The sequence below is a fragment of the Ovis aries genome, chromosome 2 (genome assembly GCF_016772045.2).
Source record: "Ovis aries strain OAR_USU_Benz2616 breed Rambouillet chromosome 2, ARS-UI_Ramb_v3.0, whole genome shotgun sequence".
NCBI lineage: Eukaryota > Metazoa > Chordata > Mammalia > Artiodactyla > Bovidae > Ovis > Ovis aries.
The window spans coordinates 137,995,425-138,010,837 of record NC_056055.1 but is presented as its reverse complement, the minus strand read 5'-3'; the positions used below and the strand labels follow the sequence as shown (position 1 = coordinate 138,010,837).

General features: G+C 37.9%; 1 protein-coding gene across 12 annotated transcripts in view; it reads left to right on the top strand.

The window, feature by feature from the left end:
- DYNC1I2 (dynein cytoplasmic 1 intermediate chain 2) overlaps positions 1-3,591 on the top strand; it is a 54,717-nt gene extending 51,126 nt beyond the window's left edge. For 4 of the 12 annotated variants that reach the window (XM_042243727.2, XM_042243725.2, XM_012133890.5 and 1 more), the window contains 2 exons: positions 1,290-1,415; positions 2,959-3,591. In XM_042243727.2, coding sequence (XP_042099661.1) covers positions 1,290-1,415; positions 2,959-3,069 — 237 coding nt within the window. In that variant the 3' untranslated portion in view covers positions 3,070-3,591. Of the gene's footprint in view, positions 1-1,289 lie in introns of all 12 variants that reach the window. The other 8 variants (XM_004004599.6, XM_012133854.5, XM_004004598.5 and 5 more) reach the window with 2 other exon arrangements.
- Positions 3,592-15,413: the final 11,822 nt, after the last annotated feature.

The window sequence follows — 15,413 nt, the reverse complement described above, 5'->3', positions numbered from 1 at the left end:
TGAAATTTAACTGCAGCTATTATTTATTTTTAACTATGTTTGTTTTTACTAATGTAGGCAAAGGCTTAGAGTGTTCTTAGAGTTCTATATTGCAATGTGGTGGTTAAGAAGTAACATTAGCAGTTCTATCAATAAAAGTTGTTGAGGAGAAAGTCTCTTGGCGCCTTCTCCCACAGCCACTGTTTCTCACATCTCTTCTTATTTCTAGTGGCTAAATATATGTTATCATAATCCTCTAAGTAAATTAGTTGATTATACAGGACAAGGAATTTATATATTGGAAATACAAGTATTTTAACATCATGCTAACTTCTGCTCTAGTAGTTTGAAGAGCAACATTCAGATACTGCTAGTGAAAGATATTGAGTCCTGGATACATGACTGGACTTAATTATACATTTCTAGTTACCTAGAGTGGTACCAATTTTCTTAATTTGGATTTTCATGTTAGGCATTTGTGGTTACAATTAAATTTGGATCTGTTCTATAATTTAACTCATAATAAAGCTAAGTTATAATTTTTCTCTTAAACTATTTTGGCATTCTAGAAGGTTAAATTAGTCATTTGGGGATGACTTGTGTCAAATAGAAGGATTATTTTTAATCAGGTTTCAAAAATTTAAAACTATTGTGATTCTGTTCTGAGTCAGACATTGAAGGTTTGCTCTGTGAGTGGCAGATAATTTCTTTTCCCTCTGCACAGCAGAGGGCACAGCCATATCCAAGGGGTGGTGCCACGGTGTTGGTGCTGTCCTCTGGCCTTGCTCCAGATGGTTCATGGGACAAGGGCTTTGGACTGACCCATATGCATCTTTGGTATGAACTGTAGAATCTGTGGATCAAATCACAGGTTTTAGCTAATAGAGACACAAGCTACAAAAGTAACTCCTGTCCTCTAAAATTGAACCATAATCTGTTTATGCGGGCTTCTGAGATGTTTCTTTAAATGAGGTTTTGGCCATCTGTTTTCAAACGGCTTGACTTCTTAAAAAAGTCAAAACAACAAAGAATCCTTTATTAAAAGAAGATTTCTCAAAATGTGTCCAGTCATGTGAAGATTTCTTACGAAAGGACTTAAGTTATTTTCCCAAACCATTTTCAAGGATTGACTGTAATGTCATTCAGAGTGTATCGCTGAACAGGAAGAAAGTTGGGGAAATTCTTTATCTATTTTCATCTTTGTTTTCAAAAACCTAGCCAGATTGGAAGAAAAAGGAATTACTATTTTACATGTTTATAGAAATCCTGATGAAACTTTTAACACTGAACTGTATTTTAAATGACTTTAGGTGCCAACTGCAAGCATTTCTGTGGAAGGTAATCCTGCTCTTAATCGTGTAAGATGGACCCATTCTGGAAGAGAGATTGCCGTGGGTGATTCTGAAGGACAGATTGTTATATATGATGTGGGAGAGGTATGGGGCTCACTGCCTATAATTTTGACACATCTATTTAGCTTTCATGGAACTATAGTGGCAGTATCTTTGTGGTTAAATCTAGTCTTTGAGGTTCATGAATTGAATAACCCATGTGTTTGTAAAGATAAAACTTACTTTTCATTACAGAAGCAACTCTTGAGATTAGTTTCCTTTCTAAACTGAATGTCCTATGTCCCTATGCAACAAATGTTGAGGGTAGTATCATATGTTGAAAGTACTTTCCAGCATGCATTGCTGGAAATTAGAAATTCTTCTAGCAGAAGAAATTTAGTCATAGTTGGACTTGGGGGCTTTACAGAATTGACATCGAGATAAGATTTTGTTTTTTGTATTCGTAGATTTGTTTGGACCAGGTAGCTCAAATAAAAAGTAGTATCTTTTAAGAGCTATCTAATGACTACGTGAAATGTCATTCTTGACTCCGTGAGCCTTGTTGCAAAGCCGTTATGAGTGAACCCAACAGGATGAGTTGCAGCCCTCTCATCTTTACTGTTTGGGTTGACTGTGCACAATGCTCAGGGGTGGTTTCCTCATGTTTTAGCCCTGGCTAGTGCCTTAGTCACTCTTTTCTTTTGCTGTGCCTTATGATTCTCCATCCTCTCTGGAAATCCCACAGCCTCTAGCAACTGCACCTGGAGAGAGGTAAATTGGATCATTTAGAGCAGCCAGTTGAATTGTCTGCATAGATGGAATTACTCTGTATCTGCACCATCCAACATGGTAGCCATTAGCTACTGAACGCTTAAAATGTGGCTAGAACAATTGAATAACTGAATTTTCAATTTTATTTCAAGTAATTTAAATAGTCACATTTGTCTGGGAGCTACAATACTGGGTATCACTGTCCCAACTAGTCTAAATTCGTACAGTAGATTTAGAAGCAGGCACATCCATTTGCCACACTGAATGCTCTGTGCCCTAATATGGCGTACTAGATTCCTCTAATATTATAATGACAGCTGTCAAAAATGTTTGGTTATTGAACTGCTTCAGTGAGGGAAATATATCACAAGCGTCCTTTCCCCTTTTACTCTTGGTGTGTCACTGAATTGGTAAATAGCAGCATACCTTTTGACAAAAGGTTTAAGATACATCAAGAAAGATTATCTTATACTCCAAACAAAAATACTTAAGAAACCAGCCTTTTATGAACCATGTTTCAAAAGTTACTTCATACTCATGTGCAAGAAGTAAAAATTCTTCAGGAATTCCTGCTCACCAGAAAGTCCATGAGATAGTGCATAGGAGTTCTGTTTACAGAGCATCATTGTCATTCTCTCTTGCACAGATGCTGATAATAGCAAAATCATTTCTGAGGCTGTCATAACACACTTCTCAAACACTATCTTTTGTTTTGAAATGTTATAAATTATTGGTATAGTAGCTGTAATTATGGAAGGGACATTCAAGTCAATTATTACTTTTTAATGGAAAAATTATTTGAAAACACTGAAAAATAGTGGGTAAGATGATCTTTTATTTCATTGTACGTAAAGCATTGTATTTCTTCTAACAGCAGATTGCTGTCCCCCGAAATGATGAATGGGCACGGTTTGGCCGAACACTTGCAGAAATTAATGCAAACCGAGCGGATGCAGAGGAGGAAGCAGCTACCCGAATACCTGCTTAGCTCCTGAAGAGAGAATATGTAGCCTTAGTGGATTTGGGGAAGACTCAAAGTAGATCCTAGAACTATTTGCATGCATCTGTCTAAATGATAATTAAAAGGAAATTTCGTGGATTAAACTATGGATTTAATGCAGCAAGCAAGTCTTACAAAATCCTTTTTTATATAACATGCATCTTGTTTTGAATTTGTGTCATTTTTAATACAGCTGACTGACTTTACAGAATGCAACCTTTTCTGAATTCTTATACACAGGTGTATATTTGGTATTCTTTTGATGTCTTTTCAGGTTATAACACTATATGCAGTTATTTCTAAAGCACAGATTATGGTCTACATATTTTTAAGTAACCACCATTCACTGTTATACTGATAATGTGCTCACTAACCATAATATGTAGGAATACTGTTTATTCGTAGCTATAGCATGAAAACTATCCAGTTCCATTCTGATATTCTCTTTTTCTTTACATTTCTTGTGATAAGTGTCTATAAATAAAAACAAATATGCTTTAACTTTTCAAATTTTCATTTTGATTTACTCCTTGCAATTAAAATTTTATTAAATTCTGTCTCTCTTATAAGGTTTCCTATCTTCATCTTGCTTTAAGCTCCTGCTGTAAGCAGCTACTTCAAGTCCTGTAAAGCTTTGTGCCTTAAATTACCATACAGTATACTGTAGATCTCCCAGTCCATTATGAGCTGATGTCTAGGTAATCTATCTAAGTGAAAAAACTTCTTCTAGGTTAAGTTTTGTTTTACTCCCTTTTTCTTCCCATCTAAGATATACATGGTATAAAGAATAAACAGAAAGCTGCCTTTTGTTTCTGCTAATTGAGATGATATGTGAGCCCTCTGAGACTGAAACCTCCTTTGAGAGAAATTGATTTTGTGGTTGTGGTTGTAGTAGCCATGAAGCAAAGTGCTCAAATTAAGTTTTTGTCATTGAATCAACTCCACATCTTGAGGTCTGTTACAACTTGGTCTATAAGCCTGAAAGTTAAGTGGCAAATATCCAAGAATTTGTGTTGAAATCAACCCATTTCAGGACTAGAGAAAAGGATTATGCTCAGATGTTGAATTTATTCACTTTAAGTTGTCTAGTTCCTTGACCTTTTGTCCTTCTAAAGTTTAACTGTCATTTATTCAGCAACATGAACTAAGAAGGAAGAATAGATAGCAGATTTTGAACATTTTTGTTTGGATTGATTTTCTTAATCTAACAAAGATCTGTTGGGAAATAAATTTCCAAGTAATTTATTCTTAACCATGAGTATTGTATACTGTGAGGAATAATTCACCTGGAATACTAACCCCAAGTTCTAGCTTTGGCACTCATGAGAAGTGTGGTTTTTGCCAACCAAGTTTTATATCTGACTTTTATCTAGGAGTTAAGATTAGATGATTTCTAAATTTCCTTCCAGCTCTAAAATTATTGATTGTAATTACTTTAGGCAACTCTCTATTTTTATATATTCAGTTTTCATAGGTTTACACCCCATAATTTCCTATTATATACCAGAGTATTTTTTATATCAGCAGCAAATAAGTTACCTCATGGTAGTAATGTCTGTGAGCCAAAAATTCAATCTTAGCAGGGTCACACTGTCTTAGTATAGAACTCATGTAATCTCTAAAATAGTTATTGTATTCTTGCCCTCCATTTGTATAAATGAGTACAAAAAGAGAAGACGCAATTGTGATTAAGGTTGGAAATCACGAGATGTGGCAAACCCAGATGCTCATTGGACTCAAGTTGATGCATCCAATTGTGAAAGAATAAAATTGGTAAGTGTTAGTAAAAAATACTTCTCACCAAAGAGTTCTTGCTTTTGGGAAATAACTTTCTTACCTCTCCCCCAAAATACAATGTAGGCCTTTATCTTTGCCCATTTAACTTTAGCCTACATATTTAGTAGCACACGAATTTAATGGGAGGAATTGCCTTTTAAAGTTAACTGAAAAAAGTTAACTGTGTAAAAGCAAAATACAAAGTACTGAGGGTGTAAATATTGATATGAAATCTTCTGACAGATTAAGCTGCTTAGAAAAGTGTCTCAACTCTTCTGTTTTAGAAATGGAAACCTTACAAGTTTAAAAAAAATCCACTTATGGAAATTGTACTGTATTTGTTACCAGTTATACTTTTTTCCTGAGTGGGAAACAAGCCGTAGCTTTCTGGCTAATTTCTTATTTTGTGTTTGTTGTTTGGTTATTTTCTTTTCTGATGAGAAATTAAGTTGGTTACCTTTGAATAGAGGAAGAATACTCAGTTTTGCAGACAGTTAGCTTGTAAACCTCAGAAATAATCGTTTTTTGTATTAATAACCAAAAAAAAAAAAAATCTTCCAGTTTATAGATCTAGTTCCCTACAAAGTTTAGAAAGTCTCTAGATATAAAACATTATTTCAATAATCCTGAGATATTGCATATTGAAGGAATGGATGACTTAAAATTTAGGAGTAAGAAGTAAAAGTAGCTTTAGGAATGATCCTAGTCTTTCAGTATTGTAGGAATGTTGATTCATTCTGTTTTGTACTAGTAGTAATAGATTGTAACCTCTACCACTTGAACCACATGGAAAAGGGGTTTGAATGAGTGAATAAAAATCTGGTGTGAAGAATATAATTTTTCATCTTTCCATTCTGTCAGGCATTTGCTTTTATTTTTTTATAGTTTTAAAAATACGTATTTTTGGCTGCACTAGGTCTTCACCACGAGCTTTCTCTAGTTGTGGTGAGCAGGGGCTGCTCTAGCTGCAGTGTATGGGCTTCTCGTTGCAGAGCATGGGCTCTGACACCTGTGGGCTTGGTAGTTGTGGTGCACAGGCTTAGCTGCCCCACAGCATGTGGAGTCTTCCCAGAGCAGGGATCAAACCTGTGTCCCCTGCATTGGCAGGCAAATTCTTAACCACAGACCCACCAGGGAAGTCCTCAGGCAATGCTTTTTAAATGTCTTTCCCACAATGCTGGTATTTTAGCGTTGGCATTGTGATATTTCATAATTAGAAAAAACTGTAGAATTAAGCACATTGCAGAGAACAGAGCTTCAGTTCCAACTCCAGCTGCTCAGTGGCTGTGAGAACCAAGTTATTTCAAACGTAACATAGTACCCAACATGACAGTATTATGCCTGAATCTTGGGCTTATAGCTAAAAAGCTATAGCTTTGCGTTGTTTGATGATTTAGTTATGGGTTGGTGATTCCCATTGAGGTCCAGCCCCTCCACCAAGCCAGAGCCAAGAAAGGAGTTCTTGCTTTCCTGCTATTATCTTGCTAATTGCTAGGCAACTAGGGACCTTACAGGTTTGAGAAAAATACCTGGGAATCTTTTATTTTTTATTAATTTAAAAAACATGCTGAAGAAATTACTTAGTGCTTCCCAGGTGGCACCAGTGGTAAAGAAGCTGCCTACAAATGCAAGAGACATGAGAGATGCAGGTTTGATCCCTGGGTCAGAAAGATCCCCTGGAGGAGGGCATGACAATCCACTCTGGTATTCTTGCCTGAAGAATCCCATGGACAGAGGAGCCTGGCGGGCTACAGTCCATAGGGTCGCAAAGAGTTCAGACACGACTGAAGTAACTCAGGAGAAGCAGGAAATTGTTTACTTAGAGATCTGGTTTACAGACTGGGGGTCTCTAGTGCTACCAAGGAAGAGGAAATTTGCCCCAAAGGCAAGAAGGGAGCAGCATGTTTATGATTTCTTTTGAAGAAGAGGATTACAATTAACATTCTTTTAACTAATCAATTTCAGTGCTCTAAGAAGGTAATAATTTGCTTGCACTTAATATATGGTATACTTTTTGAATCCTTTTCACATATAAGAAACACATTTTAGAAAAAGATCCTATATCCTAGCCAGAATGCCAACTGGAAGGCTTTGAATAGTCATCATATTGTAATCCTTTTCCAATAGGCCAGTGCCCTCAGACCTTTTGTTGGAATTTAGATGTACAGATTCTCTGCCTGCCATGTTCACAGTCCCTGAACTTCTTAAAAGTTAAAATGGATTTCTGGTATTAAGTTTTCAGAATGTAGCTTCTGGCCACTGAGAGTTTAAACATAGCCAATCAGCAATCTTTTACAAACTTTTCTAAAATTACAGTATTTTGTGTTGTTAGTTTCATAGCAGGAATCTCAGTTTCAGCTTCTTAATATTCCATTACCAGTTCCCAGCCAGAGGATGGAACAGCTTGCACTCAGGTAAGCTTTCAGAAAGGTCTGTTTCACTTTGTGAGGTCATTTATTCAGGTCCGTGGTAATGTATTATCCTGCCTCTCTCGTAATGTACTTGATTTGATCAGAAAGCTGTAGGGCAGTGATTGTGTAGGGTGTAGAACACACCTACGTGGTGCTGAACATGCCGAGACGTGACTGTGTGACTCTGGAAATCAGTGTGCCACCAGTAAGGCTTTGATGGCAAGTCATTTTATCTTTGTGAATTTTTGTACTAGATTTTTAAAAAACTTTTTATGAACAAATAGAAATGCTTTGGAACAGAATCTTTTATACTTAAGGATGGCTTGGTATAAGAAAAAAGAGAATACTGGTCTCAAAGTCCCAAATTCTCTTCCTGATACTCCGCATTTCCAGTAATATCACCTGGGTAAAGTATCAGTATTCTCATCTGTGAAGTGATGAAAATTTTTGCTTTGTGTGAAGGTTACGTGAGATGTATGTTAAGACTTGTAAATTATGAAGTACCATACAAATAATGGATTGTTTTTTAGAGAATGTAAGAATGGAGAGAGATCACTTTATGTAGCCATCTGGGTAATGTAACAAAAGCTAATCTAAGGATTAGGTGCCTTGGTATCGAAGAAAAAGTTTTTAATTCTAAGAAATCACATCACAGTTTGAATCCTCAGGTGTTTAAGAGTATCAGTGAACTGAGGGAGAAATATTTATTGTCCTTAATGGTACTTTTCCTAGGAGTACTTTCTCTTACTGCATTCTGTGGTAAAATTACAAATTATGCCAGTAGGAAAAAAAGACCCATTCAATTTCTAGTTGATATGTAGCTCTTGCTCTTATGTTAGTTTCAGATGTGGATTACAATATCTGGAGCCTTAGAGGTGGAATGCCTTTTTCAAATCAATGAGAAGACAAAGGTGATCCAGCTACCTCCTAGAGTCAGTCACACCCACAAAAGTCTGGGGAACAGTAGTTACTCAACTGTTACAACTCAGGAAGTACCCATCCCTCCCTAGGGTCAGTCCCCTTGGAAATAACATGGGCTTACTGTGGGAAGATGGTCACTAGAAAGAGAAGCTTCAGTCTTAAAGAACCTGTGTGTAGTTGCCAGGCTTAGAGGAAGCCCTAAAATTAGTCTTGAAGGAAGAGCCTTTATCTGATTCATTAGCAGATCTGTGCTGTCGCATTATATCCAAGTTATGATTTCTAGAAATAAGTCAAAACCTGACTTGATAACAAATTCTTGGTAAAATAACTATGCCCTTCTTGACTGTCCCCACTTCCAATAATGTTTGATACAATCAATGAATTTGTCAGTACACTAAGGGTCATTAGATGGGTTTGGAGGATGCTTCATCTTCCAAAGGCAGAAGAAATGGCCTTAGCCCTTCTGAAACTCAGGAGTTTAAGTAGAATTTAAAAGGACTTGTATATTTTGTGCTGAAAAATCAGATAAAGGAGTACAGTGTGATTCTTCATGGAAGACTATCCCTGGGTTTTCCTGCTCTTTATTTTGGGAGTCTTTCATTTCTCTAGACCATCATCCTCTGTTGCAAAACGGTTGCTGCTGTAATATCAGTGTTATATGAGAATAACTAGAATACATCCACATAGATCAGAAGCCCTAAAAAGCTAATTATGAAAGATACTGTTCTTTAGATTGAATCCAACTGAGAGGAAACTAACTAAATCCTAATGTTTGGTTGGTAAACCCCTTCAAAAATGAGGGTCCTGAGATGTGTGTTTCTAGTTCAGTGTCTTAGACTTAGTGTCAACTTGTGTTGAAACTCAGTTAACCGTGCATTCGAGCAAATGCCTTCATCTAAGTTTATTTCCTCATCTCCCACTTCACAGGGCTGTGTAAAAATGAAGCACTGTACAAATAAGAGGCATGTTATAATGGGAGGTGATAACTTCCAACAGTTTTACTACCTGCTCTTCAGTAGCTCCCACAAGTTTGTAGGTTCTATCTCTTGGCTGTGAGAGGTTAAAAACAAGCTTTTGGAAATTCAGAGATCTCTACCAACACCTCTGCTTTACCACAAAGGGCTTTCTGGCTTGACCAGCTAGGTAGGATTACTGTCTAATCTTATCTTAGCTCCCTTCCCCCTGCTTTTTCTACTGAGAAAGACCACAAAACCTGTATGAAATAAATTTCTAAGAAATAGAATTGGGAAGATCAGTAGTATAAAGATCTTGTACTAACACTTTATATTTAGTGGAAGTACGTGTCTCTGTTTCCAAAGTTTGTTTCCTCTGCTTTGTAAACTCTGGCCTTAGTATATTCTGACCATGTATTAACTGGTAGCATTTATTGAGCATTTGCTATGTGATTCTCTCACACACACACACATTCTCATTTATCTAAGCTCCCTATAAATGTGGGAACTACTGTTATTACTAACTTAAAAAACAGAAACTAATTTGAACAATTTGTGGAGTAAATACTTCCACCGTGGCCAATAGCAAACTACCAATGACATCACTGAACATGGAGCTGGGAAAATAACCATGTAATGGGCTCTCCCTGAGCTGGGGCAGGCCACGTCCAGCACGTTGTCGCTGTGCTTGGGGACATTAACTGCTCACAGTCTAGGAACTAAACCCAAGCATTCTTATTATAGAGTTTGGTACTTAACTGCTATACCACGCTGCCTTTATGATCTTAGTCTACCAACAAACCAGTTTTTTATTCAGATAAGCTTGCGTACAGTGGCACAGGCATAAAAGGACCATGAAGTAACTTTGTAACAGGAATTAGGGTTAGTGTTCTGGCTTTGAGGAACCTATAAAGATATTTTATAACTTTCTATTGTCCTTCTGGTTGACTCAAACTTCAGGAAGAAACAGATTAGATATGGGAATGTAAATGTTCACTGGCTGAAGATGATGGTAGCTCTTAAGTAGTCGACTTACCTACAACTGATCAGGACTCCCTTGTGACATCTCTGGTAAGGAGGACTCTGCCTGAAATCTATTTAGCAATCACTGCCTTTCTCTTTCCTAACTCCTCCCCCTAATATCTGCAGGGCCTGAGGAAACAGGTCAAATATTTGGATGCTATAAAATCAAGCTAACAAGCTATTATGTTCACACAACATGCACATGCAGCTTGGATTTTAGAATTTTCCGATTCTCAGAGTTCCAGAGGTGGTAGCCAGGGGGGAGCCAGCCCACAGCCCATTCCTCTCCTCCTCTTCCGCCATCCAGTCTCTTAATAGGCACTAAGGAACATCTGTGGGTTCTTCAGCCACATGCCCAGGTTTTGTCCCCTTGCAAAGAGCCACCTCTTGACCACCGTTAAATATAAGGCTACATTTTTGGGAAAATGAGCCTGGAAGCTGAGCTGTTTAGGCAGGAAGTTTGAGTCCCAGGTACCTTAAACAGGACCTAGATTGAAATGAAATGGGCTGCAGGTGGTCATACCCTATTGGCCCTGCAGATGGGGATACAGCTACAGAAGAGCCTAAGCATAGAATTAAGAGGTCCTCTCAAATGAGGCAGGTGAGGGTAGTGCTAGGCTTTTTCCTAAAGTCAATAGAGTATCATTTTTAAAATTCTCACTGAGTTATGTAGTAAACTATGTAACATTGTGTAAGTTTAAGGTGTACAAAGGCTTCCCTGGTGGCTCAGACAGTGAAGAAGCCACATGCAGTGCAGGAGGCCAGGGTTCAGTGTACTGATTTGATATGTTTATACATTGCTTTATATAAGTAGGTGTAGTGTGATGGCGGTTTAGCATTAGCTACATGTTGTCACAAATGGCAGGAACTCCTCATTTCTTACGGCTAATACTCCATTGTACGTATGTCTGTATAACTGTGCTATCCATTCATCTGTTGATGGACACTTAGGTCGTTTCCATATATTGGCTATTGTGAATAATGCTGCAGTAAACATAGTGTATCTCTCTCTTTAATATCCTATTTTCATTCCTCTGCATACATACCCAGATGTGGAATTGCTGGGTCCTAAGGTAGTTTTGTTTTTTATTTCTGGAGGAATTGTACTGCTTTCCATAGTGGCTGTACCAATTTACATTCCCACCAACAGGGTACAAGGAAGGGTTCCCTTATCCTTCCATGCTCACAGCTTTTGTCTTCTTGATGACACCCGTTCTAACATATGAGGTTTTGATTTACATTTCCCTGATGATTAGTGATGTTAAGCACCTCGTCATATATCTGGGTGTTGTCTTTGGAAAAATGTTTGGTTCTATACCCATCTTTTAATCAGATTGTTTGGTTTCTATATTTTGGCTATTAATTGCTTGATATGTGCTTTGCAAATACGGTCTCCCATTCCATGTTGCCTTTTTTTTTCCGCTGTGCAGAAGGTTTTTACTCTGTAGCCCTACTTGTTGATTTTTCTTTTGTTGCTTGTACTCTTGGTGTCATATCTAAAATATCACTACACTGATCAGTATCAAGGAGCTTCTTTTTGTTTTCTTCTAGGAGCTTTATGGGATCAAGTCTTATGTTTAAGTCTTTAATCCATTTCAAGTTAATTTTTGTGAGTGATGTAAGATAGAGGTGTCATTTTCCTGCATGTGGTTATCCAGTTTTCCCAGCACCATTTATTGACGAGACTGTCCTTTCCCTGTTGAGTGTTGTTGGCTCCCTTATCAACTATTAGTTGATTATGCGGTGGGTTATTTCTGGGCTCTCTGTTCTATTGATCTATGTGTGTCTGTTATGCTAGTAACATACTACTTTAATTACTAAAGCTTTGTAGTATAGTTTGAAACAAAGAAGTGTAATCCCAGTGGCTTTTTTCTTTCTTGGGGTTTTCGATATTTGGGGTCTTTTGTTTTAAATCTCATATGAATGTTAGGATTATTTTTTCTATTCCTGTGAAAAATGCCATGGGAATTTTGATAGGGATTACACTGACTCTATAGATGACTTTAGGTAATATGGACCTAAAGCAATATTAGCAATATTAATTCTTCCAGTTTGAGAACACAGGATATCTTTCCATTTGTTTTTGACTTCTTCAGTTTCTTTCATCAAAGTCTCAGTTTTCACTGTACAGATCTTTCACTTCCTTGGTTAAATTTATTTCTAAATCTTTTACTGTTTTGATGCCATTGTAAGTGGGGTAATTTTTTTTTCTTTTCAGATATTTTGTTATTGGTATTGTATAACTGGGGCTTCCCAGGTGGCTCAGTGGTAAAGAATCTGCCTGGCAGTGCAGGAGATGCAGGTTTGATTCCTGGGTTGAGAAGATCCCCTGGAGAAGGCAATGGCAACCCACTCCAGTATTCTCACCTGAAAATTCTATGGCTGGAGGAGCCTGGCAGGCTACAATCCATGGGGTCAGAGAGTCGGACATGACTGGGCATGCATGCATGCATGCAGCTGATTCTGTATACTGCTTTCATATTCATACCTTTCACCAGAGTGTTGTATGCTTTCCCATTTTCATGTCACTGACTAGCATCTTTTCATTCCAGCTTCAAAGAACTTTCAGTGTTTCTTGCAAAACAAGTCTAGTGGACTCCCTCAGCTTTTGTTTTTCTGGGGAAGTATTTCTCCTTCATATCTCAGGGGTAAGTTTGTCGGATGAAGTATTCCTGGCTGGCAGTTTTTTTTCTTTCAATGAACACTTTGAATATATTATTCCATTCTCTTCTGACCTGTAGGGTTTCTGACCTGCTGAGAAATTTGCTTATAGCCTAATGGTGGTGACTTTGTAAGTTATATAATCTTTTTTTTCCTGACTGCTTTCAGAATTCTCTGATTTTTTGACAGTTTTATTATAATGTGTCTTAAAGGAGGTCTTTTTGCATTGAGATCGTAGGTTGACCTGTTATCTTCATGAATTTGGATATCCAAATCTCTCCTCAGGTTTCTGTACAGCTGTTACTTCTTTGAATAAATTTTCTGCCCCCTTCTCCCTCTCTGCTTTTTCTGGAACACTGATTATTCATACATTTGTTCTTTAGATGGAATCTCTTAGATAACATTGACTTTCTTTACTCTTCACTCATTTTTCTTTTTTCTGCTCTTATTTCAAAATTCCTGTCTTCCAGGTCATGTATCTTGTCTTTCATTTGCTTCACAGTGCTATAGATGCTCTCTATCACATTTTTTCATTTCTTTCACTGAATTTCTTCAGCTCCAGAATTATTTTTTATAATATCTATTCCTTGGGTAAACATCTCATCTTGTTCATGTATGTTTTTCCCTGATAAAATTGAATTAAGTTTTTTATGTAATTTATTGAATTTCTTCAAAATAGCTGTTTTGAAGAATCAGCTAGATCACAGAACACCATACGTATGAGCTCAGTTACTGGGAAATTATTCTTTTGGTGATGACGTATTTACTTGATTTTCCATGTTCTTTGTAGTCTGGCATTGCTGCTCTCACATCTGAAGTACATGAATTAAATCTTTATTGGTTGGCTTCAGATAGGGTATACTGTTCTTTGGGGCTGTTACATATGGAGATTTCTTTGCCTTTGTATAGGAATACCCACTGCACTCTTTTTGCTCCCTCTTGTGGCAGAATTCTTTAAGCTTTTATGTCTTCTCTGGTTCTTACCATTCGGCTGACTGGCTGCAGGAAATCTCTTGTTTTCCAGAAGATGGCGCTATAGCTCCAGTTTGTGGTTGCTCTCATGCCCACCAATCCTGGTGTATTTTTCTGAGAGTGTTCATTTGCCTTATTCTCACAGGTGCACCCCAAAAGTGCATAAGGACCTGGCCACAGAGTAGAGGAGACAGGAGTTTAGCATTCATTGCTAAAAAGGGAGGGACAAAAAGGAATGTCTTACCCTACCATGATGCTGACCAACTGAGTAGTTTTTAAGATCTATTGTCTCTAATCTTTCAGTGCAAATAAAATAGGTTATTCAGTTCAGTTACTCAGTCGTGTCTGACTCTGCGACCCCATGAATCGCAGCACACCAGGCCTCCCTGTCCATCACCATCTCCCGGAGTTCACTCAGACTCACGTCCATCGAGTCAGTGATGCCATCCAGCCATCTCATCCTCTGTCGTCCCCTTCTCCTCCTGCCCCCAATCCCTCCCAGCATCAGAGTCTTTTCCAATGAGTCAACTCTTCACATGAGGTGGCCAAAGTATTACTGAATACTATTTTGTGACCCCCTAAGAGTATTCACTAGTAGGATTTGCTTTTGAGTATCTGTAGGTTCATCACAAAGTTGTGCATACTAGGAAGCAGAGAAAAGAGCTGGTATTTCAATAATTCCTTGTAAATAATACCTTCTGTGAATGGCTAATAGTACAGCACATTTTGTAACTATAGGACCAGCTCAGGAGCCACTGCAGTACTAGGTCTTTTCAAGAAAATTAACTGGAGCAAAAGGAACAGTACAAAAATGAGTTGTTAAGAAATTAACATGGTAGTAGTGAGCCTGGATGAAGGTGGCAGGTGGAACAGAAGCATCTACTCCCTCAACCCTAAGTTCCATAAGGTGCTAGAGTAGAAGAAAAATAAGCAATGTGCTCTAGCACTGAAAATGAGAGGGCTAGCAATGGAACTGAAATTGTGAAGAATGCCAAAAAGATAGAGCGCAGATGGGATTAAGGCTGTAGGCAAGTAAAAAGAGAAAATCACAACCCTAAACATAGAGGAATGGGCTGGAGCCCAGAATCAATAGACACAAAAAGTAGGAGAGTGCCCATGGATACTTGGCAGGGTGGTTCATTAGGGAGCTGACTGAGAATAGCTAGACCAGTCCCATCCCCCAACCATGGGCCAAGTTGGGTATTGATGGGGTGTTTACACCCAGCCTATACCCTAACAGTGGGTGAAGCCATTGGAACTGGAGACGCAGGCAGTGCCTCATAGGTACTTGCTTACCCTCAAGAGGAATAAAAGCCTATATCCAGAATTCAACTACTGATATATCCTTGCCTGGAAGCACAACCTACGTATCCCATCACTGGCTCTGATAAACAGAACAACATCCACAGAAAGAGTCTCTAATCAGCAACTTAATGAGCAACTAAGCAAATTACAACTATGAATCACCAAAATACTTCAAGAAAGGCCTAAAGAAAAACTTGAAAAAAAATCCACAGAAGAAAGAAGATAACTGATTCCATATCCCAAGGGCAGAGAAGATACCATAGGCATTAAATAAAGACTAAACACCAGAGGGGTACAGCTTAAGAGCAAA